The sequence below is a fragment of the Astatotilapia calliptera genome, chromosome 5 (assembly GCF_900246225.1).
Source record: "Astatotilapia calliptera chromosome 5, fAstCal1.2, whole genome shotgun sequence".
Classification (NCBI taxonomy): domain Eukaryota; kingdom Metazoa; phylum Chordata; class Actinopteri; order Cichliformes; family Cichlidae; genus Astatotilapia; species Astatotilapia calliptera.
The window spans coordinates 34,469,248-34,491,981 of NC_039306.1; the positions used below are offsets into that span (position 1 = coordinate 34,469,248).

General features: G+C 42.8%; 2 protein-coding genes across 4 annotated transcripts in view; both read right to left on the reverse strand.

Moving 5' to 3' along the window:
* Positions 1–56: 56 nt before the first annotated feature.
* On the reverse strand, positions 57–13,209 carry acad9 (acyl-CoA dehydrogenase family, member 9). The gene is made up of 18 exons (XM_026169045.1): positions 12,915–13,209; positions 11,824–11,917; positions 11,596–11,697; positions 8,164–8,270; positions 7,987–8,087; positions 6,484–6,562; positions 6,227–6,398; positions 6,066–6,139; positions 5,910–5,985; positions 5,751–5,821; positions 5,532–5,651; positions 5,322–5,450; positions 3,890–3,969; positions 3,611–3,737; positions 3,459–3,536; positions 2,449–2,577; positions 570–642; positions 57–284 (listed from the first exon to the last, which is right to left on the reverse strand). The coding sequence occupies exons 1-18, from the start codon at positions 13,092–13,094 to the stop codon at positions 184–186; spliced, it is 1,893 nt and encodes a 630-aa protein (XP_026024830.1). The 5' UTR covers positions 13,095–13,209; the 3' UTR covers positions 57–183.
* Positions 13,210–18,588: 5,379 nt separating this feature from the next.
* The window catches only part of iqsec1b (IQ motif and Sec7 domain ArfGEF 1b), a 248,642-nt gene continuing 244,496 nt past the window's right edge, over positions 18,589–22,734 (reverse strand). For 2 of the 3 annotated variants that reach the window (XM_026169057.1, XM_026169056.1), the window contains one exon: positions 18,589–22,396. In XM_026169057.1, the coding sequence (XP_026024842.1) occupies positions 21,842–22,396 (555 nt within the window). In that variant the 3' untranslated portion in view covers positions 18,589–21,841. The remainder of the gene's footprint in view (positions 22,397–22,734) is intronic. The other variant, XM_026169046.1, reaches the window with a different exon arrangement.

Below are 22,734 nucleotides of genomic sequence, written 5' to 3' on the forward strand. Positions count from 1 at the left end.
CCATCAGAGTAGAAGTCTGACCCACTGAAGTTATTATTAATATAAAACAGCTAATATTAATCTCTTCATGTTTTACTGAATGTAAAAACAACCACTAATACAAGATTGGAGACGCATCATTGGGACTGGTCAAAATAGTCCAATCAGAATACAGGAAACAGTATTATGGTCTCAGTGGAGAGCTCAGTAAGTTCTTTCGAGAGGGTGAGAGCAGATGTAGGCTCTGTTCTCCAGGACCTGTTTGGCAATCTTCTTGATGTTGGCATCGTTGTTCTCAGGAGAGTCTGAAACGAATTGAGACAAGAATCACAAACCACGCCACACACTCCGATCAGACGTAAACACAGCACTTGATCATAGCGCTGGTTAGCTTAGAGGTCATTAAAAAAGTGCACGGTGTGAAAATGAAAAGCAGCGGGTGGTTCCAGTGTTGGTATGTGCTGTTTGGTGGGGAAATTCCACAACACATGCAAGTCTTTTGTACTAAGATGTTGCTGAAAGAAGAAAAAAAAAAAAGTCCCACACGGATCACGGTGCTGTTCTCAATTACCGTTTTGTGTTGTACTTACGTTTTTGCAGCTGAACCATCCAGTAATTGTTCTTAAAGAAGGCATCGTTGCAGAATGTGTTCGCAAGCAGCACCTAAAAAAGCAACACCAGTAAACATTTGGCACCTCTATCTGCAAATACTGTACACATAATTACTGAAAACCAAAGGTGTATTGCGTGCACCCTCACATTTATGGCTTTTAACTACAGTGCAGAGACAGCACAGCGCTGCCCATCTGAAACACAGAGGATAATATGAAGCATTCGCTGCCCTCTTTAAAGGCTTTCTTTCTTAAAGTCTTTGTGTTGAGGTTTTGTTTTGCATCGCTGTTTCTCATTACGAACAGGACTCTTTTTCAGTCATCTTTACACTCCATCGTCCTGCCCTTCACCTAAATCTGCTCCAGGAACAACCGCTGTTCAAATGAAGGTAGTGTGCTACAGCTTTTACCTCGATCAAATAGTAAAGTGAAAGTAATAAAAGTGACGGCGAGTTTTATTTAACAAGTCTAAACACAAGCTGATCAAAAGCCTAATTAAACACGTCAGCAAGTGAAAGGAAAAAAAAAAAAGAAAAGAAAAACACACAAATAGAGAATAACAGACGTGGAGCTGTTTTAATTGTTTGCAGAAGGAACCGCTGTCCTGCAGTAAGTGAAAACAGCCAAAACAAACCACACCAGATAAGATTATACGATTTAATAGAGCCTAATAGTGAGGAATAAAAATCACGTTCAAATTCTCCGTGGGGACTTTGATTATGAGCCGTAATGCTGGAACCATCCAAAGTAAACTTCACACGAGCTGCTAGACTCTGAAATGTGTGAATGATGACATGTGCTCCTGTAGAAACCTCATCTGTGTGATGTCAAAGAACTAGTCTAGCCACAAACATCAGTTTGGGTGGTAACCATCAAACTCACAAATAAAGCACTATACCATATCAATAACTAGGGTAGACGTTTGTGTACACACACACAGTTCAAAACAATTACACAATACGATAATGAAAAAGGATTAAATTTGATAAGATTGGCTGTGTGACTAAATTTGTAATTCACCTCAAAGAGCTGAGACATATCCTGCTTTATGCTGCTGTTAGTGTGAAAGTCTTGAGTGTTTGGCCAACAGCAGAGTGTGACTGCACTGCATGTTTGGGAGATTTTCTTCTTGCATCTTACTAATAAATCAGGAAGCTCTACATCCGGTCCACTTCATGTGTACGTGGCATGTGTGTTACTGGGGACCTGAGTAAGTGCTTTGCTGAATGTGATTCGTCATACGTTGAGAAAGTTTGTCCGGTTAGGCCCCTCCAATGAGCCGTTCAAGGGAAACACTGCCAAAAGAAACTACTTGTAACCAAAGTGTCCTCATGCTGATGGTCGAAAACTCCAAGTGGGTCCTACAGAGACAGCTGGACAAGTGAACACGATTTAATCTGAATCTTTTTGTCTTTAGTTTCTTACGATAAATGTGGATGAGCAGTTCTCTAGCATTCGTGTTGAAATGTTGTCCAGAAGTGGTTGGCATGGCTCAAAATTTCACCTGCTGCATTTTCCTCCAACACTAAGACGCAAGCTGAAATTACAGTTGTGTAAACTCCAATTCTTTACAGACTCCTCACGCACGTGAAAACATTAACTCAGCCGCTGTAGGTGTGAGCTGGGCTGCTGCAGGCTCTGCAGTGAACATACCGATGCTTATAGTGTGGGCTAAGTGAGGCAGCTGTTTACTGTCAGCCTTAAACAGCGTAAACACAGAGGAAGTGATGTGTACAGAAATCCTATGAGATCGATGGAAAACTGCTCTCGTTGTGGCAAACAAACAAGTTCAATATGAATATTTATTCTGCGTGTGCGAGACTTCTAAACTGTGTGAGTGTGCACAGAGCGTACAAACCTCGTGGTCGTGATTCCTGAGGCCGATGCTAATGGAGCGGCTCGCTCTGGACAGGACGGCTGTCATAGCGTACATGTGGATCAGCACGTCTGCCACCCTCTTCAGGACGAGCTGTTCGTCCACTATGGTCTGACATCATCAGGGGAGAGGAGGAGAGACATGTGAGGGACAGTTACCTCAACTTTAGCTTTTGTATTTTAGTGACGAAAACCTAGTCGAGTCACTGTGCAAGTACTGAAGAAGCACACGGTTAACTAGCATCGAGCTTTATTGTTGTCCTGTTGCCATGGGTAAAACATGTGAGTAAAACTAATCAAATGAATAAACTGACATAGTTTCCATTTCCATCTAGATTTCAGAGTGAAATAGCAGCTTGGGGCTGATGGGCAGTTAACACGTAGAGCTAAGGAATGAGTTTTCCCTGCATTGTAACACTACAGATAATCAGTCCTGTAATGACACTGTACAATTACAGCATGAGCTGTTAGAGCACGGCTTTGATCCATAGCAACAATTTTCTACTTAAATGCATCAGTTCCTCCACCCTGCCTGCAATGAGACCATCTTCTTTAATAGCTTTGTCCCAATTTCCTGAAAATATCATTAAAGAGAAGAAGAAATGATTTGCATGTGCTGTTAGCCTTTAAACTTTTCACTGCTTATTTTCTTACATGTAAGCAGCCTGAACCTCGATATTCAAACTCTTGGCAAACATTTAAGTCCTCTGAGGAAAGTTTGTGTGTGCTGGATCTAAACCAGTCAAATGATACAGGAACAGAATCTGGAAAACTTTCCGGCTACCAAAAGGTTTATAGCTTCTTTGGGTAAAGCTGTGATTACAAAAGCACAGTCGCGAAACACAATTTGAAGCAGCTGTGTAACAGACAAACACCACCGCTCATTATGAAACAACTTTCATATTTACATGATGAATGGGAAATTTGCTCATAGAAACTGGAAAGCTTTGAGCGGGAAAATCCCACAGCTGCTTTTCCAGAATCAAACGCTACCTTTCCATATCTGTAGAGCAGGCTCTCCACAGTCGACCCAAACAGGCTGACGTTCTGCTCCAGCTTCTTTGCACTGTCCTGCAAAAGGAAACAGAAGATTGAAGAGCTTCAACAAAAAACACTTCACTCATCTAACACCACAATTCTCTTACTTCCAAGCTGGGATGCACCACTCCATCTTTCCCCGTCAGGCCGAGGTCTACTGAAGCTCCAAGCGAGGTCCTCAGTTTCTTGCTGACCATGCCTATCGCAAGACCTATATTTCCTTTCTTCATCTCCCTGAGGGCACAAACAACCACGTGCCTCTAAGCACAGGCAAACAGCTCCATATTTTTCTTAGGAAGTGTGAACACAACACAACTAACAGAAGGGGCGATGTAGGACTTAAAAGCAAAAACCTTCAAACCTCAACAACACCTTCAGATTCTTACTTTATTTTCCCTGTGAGGATTTTGCCAGCGTACTGCATTCCAGTGAGAGTGATGTACATCCTCAGGATTTCATTGGTACCCTGTGAGCAAACAGTGGAATTGGACTTAAGTTAAGAGTTTTCTGTGTCACGGGAAGTGGCTCTCTGATGGTTCAACAGAGAACTCGGTTGTGAGCAGGCAATGTTTTGCTTTCAAAATCAGCTGGAAACGTGACGTTTTAACGATTTCTTTTATTTACTGCATGTCTTAAGTGAAATGCTGATTCTCTGCTGGGGAGCACGTTTTATTCGTGCAGGCTGTTAGGCTGTACCATACTCACATCACAAATGAAGCCCAGCTGTAAAGTTACATGTACTGATTTGGTGATGCAGAAAATGTTTATACACTTGATTCTAATCACAGAACACACAAACCAAGCCGACCTCAGCTGCACAGTCAATAACCACCAAAGTGAAACCTGTTATCTCTGACTAACGAAGAACGGATGGCCGCGTTGAACTTCCTTCGCACTGTACCCCGCAGGTGTGCGTGTAGGAGTGTGTGGGATTCTCTGCTGTAGGTAAGCAGGGAATTTTGCTACATTGTATTTTCAAATTTTAAACTTTCTATCAGTAACAGTGAGTGTGACTGACTGACACAGTGAGGGGCTTTGATAATGATGGGTCTGGAGCTTTCTATGTAAAGTGCCCGAAGATGATGTGTTTCACCTCAAAATTAACTGTTTACTTCAATTTCATCTATTAAGAGCTTTGTTTCAACAGTAAAATATGCCACCTGGTGGTTGCTGACAGAATGAACCGTCTCAACAGTCCAGTATCTTTCACACAAGGATTTTAAATTTGGCAGCACAGTGGTTGCCTCACAGCAAGGACGTCCTGAGTTCAATTCCAGTTCCAGTTCTGGGGCCTTTCTGTGTAGAGTTTGCATGTTTATCCCATATTTGTATGGGTTCTCTCCGGGTACCGGCTTCCTCCCACAGTCCAAAGACATGCAGTTAGTGGGGTTAGGATAATAGGTGTGAATGTGAGTGCAAATGTTTGTTTGTCTCTATGTGTTGTTAGCCCTGTAACAGACTGGTGACCTGTCCAGGGTGTACCCTGCCTCTCGCCCTAAGACAGCTGGGATCGGCTCCAGCGACCCTGACAAGGTTAAGCAGAAGATTCAAATTCCCAATGACCATAAAAATACTGGGATTTGATACAGCATTACAGTTTGGAAGACAAGGTTTAACAAATGAACTGTTAACAGTTTTTTGATGTGTGTCATGGAGAGGAGAGGGGGGCACAGAGTTCATCTTAACTATGGCTGGGCAAAAAGCTGAAGGGCAGGCAAGATTCGTTTTTTGAAAAGGAAACAAATACATACGGTTTCACTCTAGCACAAACCAAGACTATATCTAGCCCTCAGAGTTTAAACACTTATGTATGAGTACCTCAAAGATGGGCAGGATGCGGCAGTCCCTGACGAAGCGCTCAAAGGGATAGTTCTTGGTATAACCCAGACCTCCGAGCACCTGAAGAGCCTCGCTCACACAAATCCAGCCTCCCTCCGAGCTGAACACCTGTACCGAAGATGAGGAACACACACTGTGAGTAGTTTCATAAAAGTTTCACCTGAACACAGACGACAGAGCAAGTGGTACCTTGACCATGGCTGCCTCCAGAGAACAGTCTGGAACGCCCGGTCTGTCCATCATCCCTGCTGTCAGGTATGCCATGCTCTCCATCACGAAGGCATTGAGGGCCATCATTGCAAACTTCTCCTACAGAAAGCATAGAAATCACAGTATTTAGTCACTTCTGATCAGACTTCTGATCAGACTGGAAGGTGTCACAAGCTTCCAAGTGAGGGGAGAGCATACCTGGATCATACCAAACTCACTCAGGCTTTTGTTAAACTGCTTCCTGGTAGCAGCATACTCAGATGTCAGCTCTACAGAAGGCCAGACAGAGAAGCCAGACTTAATAAACTTAAAACACTCACAACCGCTACCCAGTTAAAACAACAGCTGACTGCTTACCGATCAGCTTTTTAATCATTCCAGCACAGGAGCTGCCCATACTGAACCTCCCCGAGTTCAGGATGTTCATGGCGATCTGTCCGACACGCAGCACATGTTTACAAATATTACAGAATCTCCGTTGTGTAGACAGATGAAGCTGGCTTTAGAGCTTACCTTAAATCCACCTCCAATTTCTCCGATCACGTTCTCTACTGGTACTGGGACATTATCGAAGGACAGCTCACAGGCTGAAAGGTTACAGCGTTGAAACATAAATGACATGAAAATGGCCCAGCCTCTATCAAACTGCCTTTAAGTGTTGATGAAAGGCTTACTGTTGGATCCCCTGATGCCCAGTTTGTCCTCAGGCTTGCCGCTGGCGATCCCTCCAAAAGCCCTCTCCACGATGAATGCAGATATCTTGTCTTTCTTTACACCATCTACTTCCACCTCAGTCCTGGCGAACACGGTCATGATGTCCGCCATGCCTCCGTTTGAAATCCAGATCTGACAACATGATTCAAGTCAGGAGCTTCAGTCAGAGGCTGAGTTGAAGTCTGAATTAAAACTTGGTGGAAACTGTTCCTCTCACCTTGGAGCCGTTGATCAGGTAATGTTTTCCATCTTCAGACAGGGTTGCACGGGTCTGAATGGAGGCTGCGTCACTGCCACTGTAACGGACAGGCTGAGTGTCAGTGGAGCAAAGACAGCTACGTGCTCAGGCACATGGCGTAGATGCCATCATCACTGTGTTAACGCTGGCTGATGCATCACATTGGGTTTTCAATGATGACTTTGGCTTGCAGTGATTTGAAAACAACCTCACTGTTTAGTTCACTTCAAGCAAATAACACAATGAGCCTTTATCACCAAGTACTAATCAGAGGAAGGAAAAGTGGGAACACGGGTTCTGTGGGTGTTTCTGTGGAGTCCAATCCAAACAGCTAATGGTCTCTATAAATACATAGTGTTTCTAAAGTCATTGGGAAGTGATTCAACATCTGTGACATCAGTCTTTATCTTGATTAAACAATGTCCTGATTTAGGCTGTAATCATGGTGCTCTGTACAGTGTCCTGAATCCTGTAACCGCCATCTTTAACCACCGTTTGGTGCCCTGTGGGCGTCAACGCTGAGCAGTGACTGAGAGTGAACCTGCAGATACAATCAGCTGAGACGCTTATTTTCAGGTTGCTGGGTTTTAAAACGTAAACTGCAGCCAGTTACCTGGATGGAGCCTGACGCACACTGACAGTTTTCATACTGGGAGTCTACTGACAGTTGCCAGGCTACCCCACAGCCCCCTAGTAGATGCAAACGTAGAATAAATGTGATTTTTAGGAAAGCTGACATCTGATTTTGAGGTCAAGATCTCCAGGATCACTGCTCGTCTGAGATTTTCAGTAGCTGTACCTACGTCACCTCGTTCTCAGGTTACCTTATTCAAAAATTAGAGGGGCCACGCCGCCTACCTCAGATGTTTTACTAGTCTTCTCCTGTCCAGCTTTGTTAAACCTGTGTGAAATGTAGCTTCAGCTTTCTGTTTGTTAGCTTTTCTGCTGTTGTACCACATCTGCTTCAAGGTTCAAAATGTTGTGTGTTCATAGAGGGTTCGTAGAGCTATGTTCTTCTGCATAGTGAGTGTTTGTTTGAGTTACTGTTGCCTTCCTTTTAGCTCACAGCAGTTTGGCGACTCTCCTCTGACATTTTCTCGCAGGCAGCTGTCACTCACTGGATAGTTTCTCTTTTTCTGACTAAACCCTACAGATGGTTGTATGAGACAATCCTAGTAGTTTCTGAGATACAAGATCCAGGCCACATTCAACGCCACTAAAACCACCCTTCTTCCCCACTCTGATGCTGGGTTTGAATGAGTTTATATGCCTAAATGACTCTGATATTGAGTTGCTGCCTTGTGACTGGACGATCAGATATTTGTTCTAATAATAGTTCAACAGGTGGACCTAATGAAGTGGCCAGTGGGTGTAGAGATAACCTGTTATTTGTGTTCATCAGACTGTGCTTCACTGCTGTATGAGCAGAGTTGGAGCCACAGAGGAGAACGCTGCGGATGACATGTGCATGGTGTTCTTTACCTTCCGGGCTCTGTCAGACAGAAAGCTGCGATGTGCTCCCCTGAGGCCAGCTTGGGCAGATACTTTTTCTTCTGGGCTTCATTGCCTGCTATCAGGATCCCCTGAGAGCCCACAAATGTGTTAGCAAATCCTCCAGATTGTCCACATTGCAGACACAACTCCGTATTGTATTTTTACCTTCAGTCCAATGGCTTGATGAGCAGCCAGTGTGACGGCGATGGAGCCGTCTAAGGCGATGATCTCATTCAGTCGTGCATAAATGGTGTGGGATAATCCAAGACCCCCTGGGATTGAAAAACAAATGATAAACAATAAAAACAGAAACTGCCCCACTGTGTCTCGCAGTGGGGCAGTTTCTGCATTTCCATCTAGCATGGATGTGTCAGAGAGACAGCTGTGGAGCCATGATGAAGTCAGGATCGTAGTGATGTTTCAGGGAAACCCCACTACGGTCGATATGTAGCTTTGACTTGAATCTGTACGTGTAGAAGCTGCACTGAGGCAGGAACCATATCTAAATCTAACAGCATGCCACCTGTTCATTAAAGCATTTCTGCGCTGAGCTCAGACAGAGTACCATTTAGATGTCAAGTGTGAGAGCTTAATTGAACCTCTTGTGCCATAAAATACACCCAAATATACTGACCTGATACTTGAAACGCTGCTGATTAACAGCAGATAACATACTAATATACTCATAAAGTAATGACGTTAAATGTTTAAAGTCCATTCAAACAGTATTTCAGTATTTTAAACTGCGCTCTGGGATTCATGTCTCCATGTGTAAAACAAAGCTGTTTGTAGAGTCTGTGATCTTCTTCTTCTTCTGTCTATCCTCAACACCAGACCTGCCATAGCAGATGGCTGCCATCACTGAGCCTGGATATGCCAATTAAAAAGGAGTTCTTCCTCCCCACAGTTGCAAAGTGCTTGATTACAGGGGATTGCTGGGCTTCTCTCTAATACCATACAATTGTCATCAGCCGTGCCACGAGATGAATGCTTTGTTTTAAACTGACATACATTAAAAAAAATGTTCTGGGAAGTTAAATCCCCGCAGTGGGTGCAGCTACATATTTGATTTGGCACAGATATGATGCCAGATGTAGTTCCTGATGCAACCCTTCCATTATCCAGTGTTGGCTGGCACTAAGTGAACACTAGCTTGCAACCTCCTGACCAGATGTAATACCATCTGGAAAGCATCTGATTGACAACTGCCTCATTTTTTAGCATGATAATGAATCCAAACACAGTAGCAGCGCAGTAAAGCCATACCTGGAGAGACAAAGACGCAGTGCACACTATAGGTCATGCACTGGCCTCCCTAGAGCCCAGACCCCAACATTATCGAGATCATCAACACAGAACGAAAGGCAGCCGACATCCAAACAAGAGCTTTGAATATCATCCAAACAGCCTGGAGAGATATTCCTGAAGAACACTTAAACAAAGCTGCCTGAGATAGTTCAGACAGTCATACGAATATGGAGTTCCAACATTATTGGAATTGTACAAACTGTGTTTGTTATGTTTACACATTTCAATAAATCTCTCCGTGTATTTCCCATTTTCTGAGCAGAATGTAAAGAAATGAAGGACAGCTCCAGCACATTAGTGTAAATCACTAGCTTGAAACCATAGATTATATATAAAATATGGATCCAGCCACTGTGACGTCATGCTTTGAATGTTGCCATCTTGGTTTTCTGAAACCAGCTGTTATGAGCTAAATGTGGGTCTGACTGAGAAACCAAAGGTTGGTGGTTGTGGTTTGTATCATATCCAATTACACACCAAGTTTAATTATGGAGTTCCACAGGGTTCAGTGCTAGGACCAATTCTGTTTACATTATATATGCTTCCATTAGGAAGTATCATTAGAAGGCATCACATACATTTTCACTGCTATGCATGAAGCCAGATAACACACACCAATTAGTTAAACTGCAGGAATGTCTTAAAGACATAAAGACCTGGATGGCCGCTAACTTTCTACTTCTTAATTCAGATCAAACTGAGGTTATTGTACTCGGCCCTAAAAAGCTTAGAAATATGGTATCTAACCAGATTCTTACTCTGGATGGCATTACCTTGGCCTCCAGTAACGCTGTGAGGAACCTTGGAGTCATTTTTGACCAGGACATGTCCTTCAACGCACATATTAAACAAATATGTAAGACTGCGTTCTTCCATTTGCGCAACATCTCTAAAATTAGAAATATCCTGTCTCAGAGTGACGCTGAAAAACTAGTTCATGCATTTATTACTTCCTCACTGAAAAGCCTTCAGCTAATCCAAAATGCTGCAGCAAGAGTCCTGACAGGGACTAGAAAGAGAGAGCAGATTTCTCCTGTTTTGGCTTCCCTTCATTGGCTTCCTGTTAAATCCAGAATTGAATTCAAAATCCTGCTCCTCACATACAACATCTTAAATAATCAGGCCCCATCTTATCTTAATGACCTTGTAGTACCATATCACCCTATTAGAGCACTTCGCTCTCGCTCTGCAGGCCTACTTGTTGTTCCACGAGTATTTAAAAGTAGAATGGGAGGCAGAGCCTTCAGTTTTCAGGCCCCTCTTCTGTGGAACCAGCTTCCAGTTTGGATTCGGGAGACAGACACTATCTCTACTTTTAAGATTAGGCTTCAAACTTTCCTTTTTGCTAAAGCATATAGTTAGGGCTGGACCAGGTGACCCTGAATCCTCCCTTAGTTATGCTGCAATAGACGTAGGCTGCCGGGGGATTCCCATGATGCATTGAGTTTTTCTTCTTCAGTCACCTTTCTCACTCACTATGTGTTAACAGACCTCTCGGCATTGAATCATATCTGTTATTAACCTCTGTCTCTCTTCCACAGCATGTCTTTTATCCTGTCTTCCTTCTCTCACCCCAACCGGTTGCAGCAGATGGCCCCTCCCTGAGCCTGGTTCTGCCGGAGGTTTCTTCCTGTTAAAAGGGAGTTTTTCCTTCCCACTGTTGCCAAAGTGCTTGCTCACAGGGGATCATATGATTGTTGGGTTTTTCTCTGTATGTATTTTTGTAGGGTCTGCCAATATAAAATACCTTGAGGTGACTGTTCTTGTGATTTGGTGCTGTATAAATATATAAATAAATAAAAGTGAGTTGAAATAAATGCCACTACGGGTGTCCACACAATCAGACTTCTTTTCTGCAACCACAGGAGGAAGTTGCCCTCTGCTGGCCAATGAAAAGAGTGCAAGTTTCAGGCACTGCTTCACCGGCTTTGCTTTTCAGAAAGAAGGAGCTGCATCCATCTGTTATGTATAGTGCAATGTTGAAACTAACTAGTAGCCTTAGAAGAGTTGTGTATAAAAGCTACATAGTCACACAAATTATATGAGGGAGGTGTCGTCCTTAAAAAATACCCTAAATAAAAGAATGTAAAAATAAGTAACAACACAGATCAAAGTATTAGTATAATGTCCAGAACATTGCTCTTAACTTCTAACTTCACTTTGGGGCAAAGTCGGGTGGAGTTAAAGTTCATCTCAAAAATGCTTTGAAATCAATTTTCACTCATATTTTCAGATGGATCCCGAGACACGAGACTATCTTTTAGAAGGGCTTTGTTAAAATCATCTTACCGTATTCTTCAGGAATCATGATTCCAAACAGCCCGAGATCCTTCAACCCCTGCAGAGTCTCCAGGGGAATTGTGGCCTCTCTGTCAATTTTTGCTGAGTCAACTGGCAAAGAAACCCCAAAACAAAAACAAACAAAATCCAGCAATTCCAATGTCAGTCATTTAATTCCTCTGATAAATCATATCTGAAAGTCATTAATCACGTGCATGTACTCAATTCCCACCTCACCATCATCACTGAAGAACTTCTCTACCGGTGCAACAAGCTGCTTTATCTCCTCCACCTCATCATTTCCAATTTCTGGATAAGGGAAGACCTCAGCCTGGAGAACGAAACAGGCCTTTTTAGAGATCGTAACAGGGTTATGCATCTATGTTACCGTCCAAGTCATATTTTTGTGTTATATAGTTATATGCTTCTAATCCATCATGTGGTGACAGTGTGAAGCATGAAATCCTGCAGATAAAGCTGATGTTCATATTAACTATGAGAAAGGAGAAAAAGGTCATGTCTGTAATTCTGACTGTGGCCTGGGCTGGTTTTAAATGATTCTGAACCAGCTCACCTGCCCATCAGCATCCAGGGTTTACTCAGAATGGTGCAGAAACCACGCAGTGAGTGGCAGGTACAGAACTGTAAGACTGCAGGCAGCAGAAACGTGACTGAAAAGTAAAAGCTGGTGTGGTGAATCAAGAGCATGATTCCCCCGTGCTGACCTGCCTTGTGCCAAAAGTAAAGACTGATGTTGCTGTGTAGGGAATCTTTTCTCTCCACACTCTGAGATCCTTGAAGCAATCACAGCACTGTAAGGGTTGTTGGTAACCATGTGCATCCCTTTATCGCCATGATTTACCCTCTTTTAATGGCCTTTTCCAGACTCCAGAAACAAATCCTGCAGAGAGGCCTTGGGATGTGTTATAGAGGGAGACTGAAAGCGTGAACGGTGTGATGATTCATGTCAACATGGAGGACTCTAAAGAAAGACGTTTCCACTGTGTGAGATAAACCGACCTTCCTACACGGTAGCTGGTTTTACTTTGGGTAGATATTTAAAGTCTCTTTCACCATTTACCCCAAACAGGTGTGACAGTGCCTCAGCCTCAGTTTTTTCAAGCTTCCCTGCATTTTATGCGTCTTATTTTTCTGGTGTTGCGTCTAAGGCCCTTTGTTTCGTAAACGATACTTCTTTCAAAGCTAGAACGCTGGTGATTGTTAGCTTTGAATATAGTTATCATCTAAAGTACAAAGTCTTTTCTGAGACGACTTCCTCCGCCCGTCACTAACTTTGGAGAGGCTTTCTGGCAGCTCTTTTCCTTTACCTTGTTCACTTGACCGAGGAACAGATCCTTCGCATACGCCAGGTGTCTGCAGTGAGTTTTAATGCTCCTCCGCTGCTGCAGTCTCAGCTCTTCTTGCCCAGCATGCCTCGCGTGACAGCCAAGCAACCGCTCTCCGATTCGAAAGGTTCGAGAGACGATTAATCTGTTCATGTTCATCATTCTATTAGCAAAGATCTCTACTTCATACAGCCATCGGTCTGCTCCCGAACCCAAGCAGCAAAGTACCTTTCACCCGTTTCTGTCCCATGCTGATGACGTAAGAGATATGTTCGAGAGGCGTTCTCTGACCCATGTAAACTACAGACTTACAAATGTGAACGGTCTTCTATGGGTCTTCTAACACATACATACCGAGCTTACTGGTAGTGTAACTTTGAATAAAAATTATGTTTTGTTTTGTTTGTGTTTGTGTTTACAAAAAAAATCAATATCTTTGTAAAAAATAACTCTCTTACCAACTTTGATTTTTATTTTTCACGTGTTCTTTACAGAAGACCGCGGTCATAAAGACTGTGACTTTTAAAAAGTGTTTGTTGAATTTTATTTTATTTTATTTACCATGTTATCTGTATATAATGTATATGTTCACTCATGTTTTATTACTAAAAATATGCAATTCGTATTTGTAGCTTTCAAGTAGAGCAATCCCAGGAAAAAAACAAAAACAAACCCATACGTGACTCCATGATCCTCCGTCTCGCTGACTATAAGCCCTCGAATTTAAAGTTGGAAAGCACAAGACCTTCAAAGAATTAAATTTCGTGTACGTCATGAATACTAGTGCCATTGGTTTTTCGAATTTTCCGACGGTACTTGAACATATCATAGCAATACATGCAGGACTCCACTAGATGACGTATTCTGCAAAGAAACCACTCAGCCCTAGAGTAGAGAGGGCTCTGCTTCTGACTTGTGCTGGAAACTGGACCTAAATTATGGACAATAACTTTTTTCTTTTCTTTATCTACATGTGTGTAGAATAATTTTCACCACCAACTAAGATATTTAAAAGCTGTATAAATAAAAGAAATAAAAAAAAATTTGCACACACCCTACTGACAGAAATAAAAACCTGGAGCTGGTTTGCTTCTGTATCATTGAATGTGTACTTGTCTAATACATGCTGTTCTTTGCTGGCAGAGGAAATGAAGCCCTGTACTTGGTCCCTCCCAGGCCGCATGATGACGTTGTCCTGCTGACACTACGGATGTGGCCCTCATTGCTGGAATCTATTTTTAGATCCAGCCTCAAGGGCCAGACAGACAAACAGGGCAAACTGTCACTCAGACCACCTGCCACAGTTAGGCAAGTAGCCAAGGCATGCTGGCTGTGCGAGACTGAAAAAAGAATAAGAGTACTGCAGTTGTGACCTTCATCAGAGGCTTCAACTTCCTGAGAATTTTGTTTAGGTTGATAGAAATATCTCAGCGTCCCTGGTGGCCTCTGTATTGTTGGAGCTACGTGAAGGGGAGGAAAATAGAAACACATATGTATCACTCATGGGCAGGACAATATAGCTGCAGCCGAGGACAGTGGATATCATATCCTCACTATTGTTTCATGGAATGTAGGGATTTTAAAGGGGAGTTCCACTAAATTCACACATAAAGGTCATTTTATTCGTCACAAGGTAGTACTCGCCCTGTTGGAGTACTTGTACAATGTTTTCTGTGCTGCTGAATTTAAAGCTGAAAATAAAATCTAGATGATGTTGTCAGGTCAAAGTGAGGATGTGGAGTTTCAGGTTTGCATGAAAGTTCATGACCAATACAAGATAATACGTAAATGCACGAATACATGCATAGTGTGCACTAAATCTAATAATGGAAACACTCTAAGAAGACCAATTCTGAGCTAATCTAGTCTCAGTTACTGTAGATAGTCCTGTCCTTGCACACTCTGTTTCAGGAGCCAGTGGTTAACTAACAGGGTTAATAGTTTTAACCCCTGCTCTTGAGCAAGACGTTGATCCCCAAAGTGTAAACACTGGCAGTGCTAGATATTTCAAAGCACTTTATCCTGCTAGAGTAGACTGTGTACTGTCACACTGGCTGTAGGCTGAGTATACAAAAGCCAAAAAAAGTCTGGTTCCACAACTATGCAGTCTATTTTAATTCAGTAAAATCTACATAAGGGACACTTTTAAGAAGAATAGGCTATAAAGACTGAATATATCACATATACATATTAAAAAACAGTTCTTTAAAGGCCCTAGTTTCTACAGCTATGGGACCATCATTGCGTAGAGAAGCCTTTAAAGCACTCTTGAGAATATTCTATGACTTCTCTCAGAAATGTAATACTGACACCTTTAAGAAGAATGAAGAAGCAGCCAGAGGTTCTGGAGCTCTAGTACATCTTTTCCACTGATGCAGTGCCAGTGGCTAAAATAGAACTCTTTAAACTCTTTAAAGACCACACTGCTACAGAAAAGCCCCACATGCTGGTCTTAAATTTGTACCCCAAAGATCAGTGGCAATCAGAAGAAATTCACGGGTGATTGCTGATCCAGTGTGCTAAGATTTCCTTTCCCATTGGAGTCACTGCAGCTTCCATGACAGTGTTTGGTTCTAAAACTCTAAAACAAGGCTGGTTCTCCAAAGGTGCCAATGAAGAAGTCTTGAGGAAGTCTGGTCACATGACTAGGATGACTGCATCACAGAGATGCTGTCCTAAGATGTTTTGGACTCATATAGAGTTCCCAGATTCTCAGCCACCACACCATGTTTGAGGTTAGGAAAAACCTTCTCAATTCCCGACACAGAACCCTTTGAAGTAGAAAAGCCTGGTGTATTTATTTTCAACTGTTGGCACCTGATAGAGTCCAAAGTGGCCACTTTGACATGTTTTGTCTGGATGCGCTTTAGTTTCTTATATTTTCCTCATTTTTTGGTAACCTTTTGCTCTCAGTCTCAGGTGGAGTTGTTGGACTGGCATTAAGTCTCAGGTTTTCCTGTCTGGACAGTTCTTCCCACGCCTGTTCCTAATGGTGTGATTAATGAATAATTTTGTTGATGGGTGGTGATTGTCCTTGCTGTGGTTGTCTGTAATCTCCTGTGCCTGTGTAATGCTCTTTCTCTGTGAACATGCTGCCTCCAAGTCACACATTCCTGAAGACTGTGAGCACCATCAGCTGCTTTTCTCAGCTCTGGCATGCCAGCACAGTCACCCTCAAAGGACTAACCTCTTCTCCACCTGCTTGCCAGCTCTCCACCCATCTCCTCTCAGCAACTAGCTAACCAAGTATACCTCCTGAGTTCTGAGTAAGACACTTGAAAACTCTCACTCTTACCAGTATCCGTCTTGCTGCACTTCAATAAACATCTAAACCTGCCAGCGTCTGCTCTTGGTTGGTTGTTCAAACCAGCTTAAGACACAGTAACAGGTGAGAAATCATATTTCATTACAGAATGAGTGTGGACATTAAAGGGAGTGGTAAAGCAAATATACAGAGAGCTCATAAGGCACATCTATCTGCACAGCTGAGGCTATTAGAACATATCTGCTTAACTCTGGTTCTAATGTATACACCACAGATCTGCAGTGAAAGACCTGCAGTCAAAACAGTAACCTGCAATACTGCAAGACTGACCTGGGAAATGTTTGCAGGTGAGACTGATCTGGAAGACTATGCCAGTTCAGTTCTGGGATGCAGACACTTTTGCATTACAAAAAAAGGACAATAAAGCTGTACAGCAAAGCAGGAATGCAGCCTTCAGGTCAGGGTACAGAGGAGCCTACAGCTCAGCCATATTTACTTCCTCCTCTCCATCTGCTTTCACGCATTCACTCATTTAGGGATCTGAATTCAGCCTACAAGAAGTGTAGCTCCTTGATCTTCCCAGTCATTCATCTGACACCAAGAAATACCAAGCAGGATGCAAACAGGCAGACAACTGCTCCGATTTGACTGTATATCATTTTATTTTGCGTTCTCAACATTGTCACAGTACTAGTTTTACATCAATGGGTATTTTTCTACTTAGAAACAGAATGCATAATAAAATAAGAGCACTCCTCTCTTCCCTTTGACTTCAGAAGTCTGGCTGTGAGTGTGAGAAAACAGAAGCATCTCAGGAAAGACGACAGAAACGGTGTTAGCCGTGTAACAATTGGCTGTTCATCTCTAGATCCTATGATAATTCAGTCCTGTCGGAGGCAGAGAGAAGCAGTTTGATTATGTAAAGATCACAAGGGAGCAGGAATGCACCTTCAATGTAACTGTAGACACTGAATAGTAATAATAAGAATAATTAATAACAATAATTTACAGACTATTTACATATGTTACTCATTCTTTATTACCAGCTTGCCATTAAAATATTTCCTCCATGTCCAGCCCTCTTTACTTTTACTTCAAGTCACATTAGATTCCATATTTACACTCAGCAGTACGCTGCCAGGTCTTTATACTCTACAGTGGAAATATGGGTGAAATGCATGCCGGAGGAGAATGATGCACAAACAAAAAGACACACTAGCAGGCCAAAACTCGTCTAGATGTAAACAAGCACAAGTCAGGGAAGTCGTAGCTATGCTGGAAGGTTAAGTTCTAGTCAAGCACGCCGCTTGACAGAGCAACGGTTGAAAAAACAACAACAAATGAAACCAAAAAAAGAGAGTAGAAGAAAGAAACAGTAGGCATCAATGGCATGCAGCAAAGCACCTCACATGGAATCTGGACAGGTTTCACAATAGATCAGTGCTCTGAAGGAACTGGAAGGTTGTAGGGTAATAAAAGTAACTCGGGCTCCTTTTTTGGGATCTGCCTGTACCTTTACTCTCTAATAGCCTGTTGGTGTTCGAATCCTGGTCTGAAGACAAACTTTGTGATTGGTCGGGTACAGCGTTGGGTTTTAAATACAGCCCGCAGTAGATTTCATGTTAAACTGATTGTAACAATGCAATATTGGCACTTTCCTGACACTGTAGCACAGAAACTGCAGCCAACTATAAGGTGTGAAAGTTACAGGAGCCTACAGTGCACGGACACAACAAAATCTATTTTAAAGGTACTTTTTGTAAGGACATATTGCAAATTGTACACATGCGTTAATAAAACTTTCACCACCAGGAGGCAGTGGTTTTCTCAGCAGGTGTGTTGAAATGTTTACGGAGGCGTCGTTCTTTTCATTTTTTATGTTTTTTTATTGTGTTGCCTTTTGCAGGCTACCATTGCAAATAGGAATGTTTTCGTAATGATTTACCTGATTTACAAGTTGTAAAGTTACATTTATTTCAGCACCATCTTGTGGAACAAATGTGCATTGCATGAAAGTACGGCTGGGCCTTATTTTAACTTAACCCTGTAACGCCAAGTATATCATAATTGATACATGAGATTTTTAGACCCTTACATTATCAGTGTGATTTATTTTTTCCTGAAAAACCTGAATAAACTGCACAATAAAATTTTAAGCAATAAATTGCATAAAAATGCCAGTTGTAGCAATAAATTAAAACTCATATATGCAAATTGATATTTCACTTCTTTTTTTGTAAAAAATGAAAAGTGAGGTTGAATAAACACTCTCAAATGAATTTTCTGGCAGTTATTTCTTGGTTCAGGCTTTTCAGGGTTAATCCCATACAGAGATGACGTCGATGAAGTCATAGTATTTGGTTTCCCCCCCACATTATTTGACAGCTTCAGTTCATTTCAGAAGTTTTTTATTCTAATGGAATAGATTTTAAATACGTACCTTTAAATAAAATTTTACTTTTTCTACAAAAAAAAAGAAAAAAAAGAAAGAATCTAATTGGTTTTTTTAAAAAACATTACTAAATGCTTTACAAAATCAGTAATAAAACTTTAAGAAGCACAAGCTCTGGGTTGCCAGGTTGTAAGGTCTTGGCAAATCTACATCCTCACTGAACATTTCCAGGAAATACTGAAGCAGTTCTCATAGTTTTTGTATCTTATTTGCTTAGAGTATCACCTCAATAAGAGGCAGGTTATACTGTTTTATGTGAGAGTGGAGGGGAAACTGTGCCAAGTGTGGAACCTGCTTTGTATATCAACGAAAATCACTTGAAACTGCCCTATGGACTTTGCACAAACTCTAAATTCTGCTTGCACACGTGGGAGGTTTTACTTGTGCTTTCCAAACCAGAGTGGAATCATATAAAATTGCTTATTAAACCTACTAATGTTTGGAAACTCAACAGAGCACCTTTAGCCTGTGGAAAAAATTTGAAAATTACATTTGAAAATCTATATACTGATAACATTGTGCAGCCAATCAGAAACTAAATGGCTTAAAAAGAAGGAGATCAGAGCTGTAACTGCTTGTTTCAGACAGCGCTAAACTGAGTATGTAATGGATTATTCTGAACAGTGAAAAGCATGCAAAGCTACTGCAATAAAAGCAGAGAGCTAAAAAACAGTGTAGCAAATACCATTTATAATAATCAGCCAGCTGCAGACTACGGATTCCTGGAAAAAAAAGCTACTTTTGGCTGCTCTTTGCCAAAGCAGTTAGCGCCTCATGTTTGATGCCCGTCCTTACACAAACACCAAGGGATCTGTGTCTCTTCTCTGGGTTGAAGAGGGGACGTTTGGCTTGTTGGGTGAATGTGTAAACTACTAGACTGTTAGAGAGAAACCTTAAAAACGTGTAATTTATAGTATATCATAAAAATGTGTAATTTCCTGTATAACTGGGTAAACATTAGGCCACAAGACACTTTCCAGAACCTGGCAACCCAAAAGTTGTCTTATAATGAATACAAAGAGCATTTCTAAGCGTATTATTCAATCAAACATTATGAAGCAAGTACAAAGTGTGGCTTTAACTGAGGGCATATATATTTAAGAATACTGATCTACTGGACACCACTTGAAAATGGTAACGTGTGCGCCGCTGACAGACAGAGAGAAAATGTGAAGATAAAAGTTTCCTTTTTAAATAATCGATTATCACTCTGATTTTCAAATGACAGAACACACAGAGCTTCCCCGTTACAGCTTTGATCAGGTCCTGCTTTAACTACAGTTGAACACTAACGATCCAGTTTAACTACTGTACTGCATGTGGATCGGGTTAAAATACAGATTTGGTTACTTATCGTCTGGAGTGACATGAACACATCGCTGACTTCGGTTAGCTGTATTTGAAGAAGTCAAAACTATTCTACCATTCTTTTTTTTTTTAAACAACTGTCAACTGTAACACTGATATAGTTTGGGAGTACACAGTTTGAAAATAGCCTCAAGATATAACGTTACATGCAGTTCTTTTCTGTGACACTCTGCATCAGTGTGAAAGGTCCAGTTCCTCCAAATCCATGTGGATACTTGCACTTCACTGAAACACTGAGAAAGAAATGCCAGAGGACGCCGGAGGGAGAAAGTAAAGGGCGAAACTAACAGAACGACCAACAGATTGAACTTGTTCTTCAACAAAAACAAACAACAACAACAACAAAAAACAGTAAATACATATTGCACTAGTTTAAAAAATGCATCTCACAGTCTTTAAGCAGATACAGACTAACTCCTGCCATTGATATCAGCTATGTAGAATGAGCGCTGCATCTGTTGCTTTCAGAAACAGAAAATATGCTCCAGGACAGCAGCCCCCCTGCCTCCGCTCCACACACACACCACAGATACTGTGCACGGGATGACCGGGAGGTACAAGCAGCCATCCCATAATATGTCAGAAAGATGATTGATATAAAACCGCTCTCCGTAATGAGTCAAGCATAAGGGCGCTGTCACCATCACAGAATGATAATTATTGATTTTTGCTCTGTGGCGTCCATCCCAGGGAAAAAACCTCAAGACAAAACAAAACAGTCAGTTACGGCACGCTCGCCGTTCCAGCAGACGCACGGGGAAACCGAAGAGGGAGAGGCCACGCTCAGCCAGCTGAGAGCTTCCACAGTGGGACATGTTTCCCTGCTGCACAGTTTCTCCCTCAGTTTCCACATGAAAAACATCCAGCGTCGTCCTCCTCCCCCTGCAGGACAGACTTGCAGAGTCCCACCAGGCTGCAGGACAGCCTTTATATATTCGTATTGTTCATTGGATTCTAAAAAAATAGTTAAAAAAATAAAAGGAGGGCAGGCAAGCAGCGAGTGCCGCTGGCTTCCTTTGCTTTCAGAGCAGGGGAGAGAGAGAGCTCCGGCCCGGAGACACGTGCAGTGGATGAGACTGTAGGTGGGCTGGAGTGCAGCAGCCCTCAACAATCTAACTTCTAGCTCAAAGGCAACCATTCACAGCAGTACTCTTGCGTCCGACTGCCTAACTAAGAAAAGCTTTGATTGGTTTCTTAACAGTGAAACTACGCCATCTATGTGCAAGTATAATACTGAGAGTTTTCATCGATGCTGTTTGTTCTGTAGTAATAACTATAATAATAACATTTGATATTATTATTTTACAAAATACTATGCACAATATACATAAAGCAATCTGTGTGACTAAATTAGTAAATGCTTTAATAATTGGCACATTTATCACTGCTAACAGAGATATCACAGTGCACTGTGAGCTACTGCTACATTAAATACTTGCACAGCCACGGCTGAGGCTGAGCTGTCGTCTTCGTGTCTGTTCAGCCAAACCGTCTTGACAACGTTTAAAGTTACTGTGTGAAGATTAATATGTACTTCTTGTGTAAAATACTAGTAAGCGAGTTCCGGTAGTTTACTGAGAAACAAACAGTAGTTGTGGTCTTTGTGCATGCTCTTGTCTGTTGCTCCTGAAGCGGGTAGACATGTCTTATGTCCTGAAACAAAATGATAGAAGCGGCTCTAAAAGAAAGGAAAAAAATCTGAAGGAGGCACAACGGGATCTCGTCTGGCTTCGTAGCCCCAGACCGGCGATGCACAGTGCCACCATCATGTCAGCCCAGGAGGAAAATGTTCAGCTGCAGGGTCCAGAGAGGACGACCTGCCCCTCACACCACTGTGCTGATGCCGCTGTGCTTGGGCTTGGTGCTGCTGGGTCCCTGGGAGGATGGTGGCGGTGCGCCGTGGTGGTGGGGAGGGCCGTGAGTGGGGTGGGTGGAGGAGTGCGGTGGGTGGCTCCCGTGCCCATGGGGCCCGTGAGGATGAGCCGGGTACGGCTGCTGCTGGCTGTGAGACGGGGGAGGGTGGTACTGGTGCGGTGGGTGCTGCAAGTGGGCCGGCGGGTGGTAGTGGTGATGGTGGTGATAAGGGGGTGGGTTCTGGGTCATGTGGCAGAACTGGGCGTGGTGCGGGTGCATGGGCACCGGTCCTTCCGTCTCCACGCGGGCTGTGTGGTGCAGGTTGGCTGGGTGCGGGGTGTGGGAGATGAGAGTAGGGTGCAGCTGGGGCTGAGGGGTGGGGCTTGGCGACTTCACACGCCTGGTGCCGAACAACGATCCGAGCAACGAGGAAGAGTTGGGCAGGGACTGGGCGCTGTGACGGGATGGGCAGTCTCGGCTGGACGGGGCTCTCCGCCGCATGTGAGGACTGCTAATGATGGACCCCTGCAAGAGAGAAGGCTGTCAGATCACACAGACAATCACGAGATCCACAGCAGACAAACGCACACCTGCACTTTCGTATGCTCTGCAGCGTGCACAGCCTCGCTCAATTCTTTTCACAGCGGCACCGACCACATGACCAGCTACAGCTGATCTCAAATCTCCCATGATTGCTTGTGCTGCCTTGTGGAAAAGCATCGCCATTTCCTTTTCCAGTTCACTGCCTTTGTTTGTCTATCCATGCTAACATCTCACGCTCCACTCTCCCTAAATGGTCTGGAGGCTCAGCTTGCCGAGCCTGTCAGAGCCTGCAGTGTCTGCGCTGTCATGAGTAGACACAC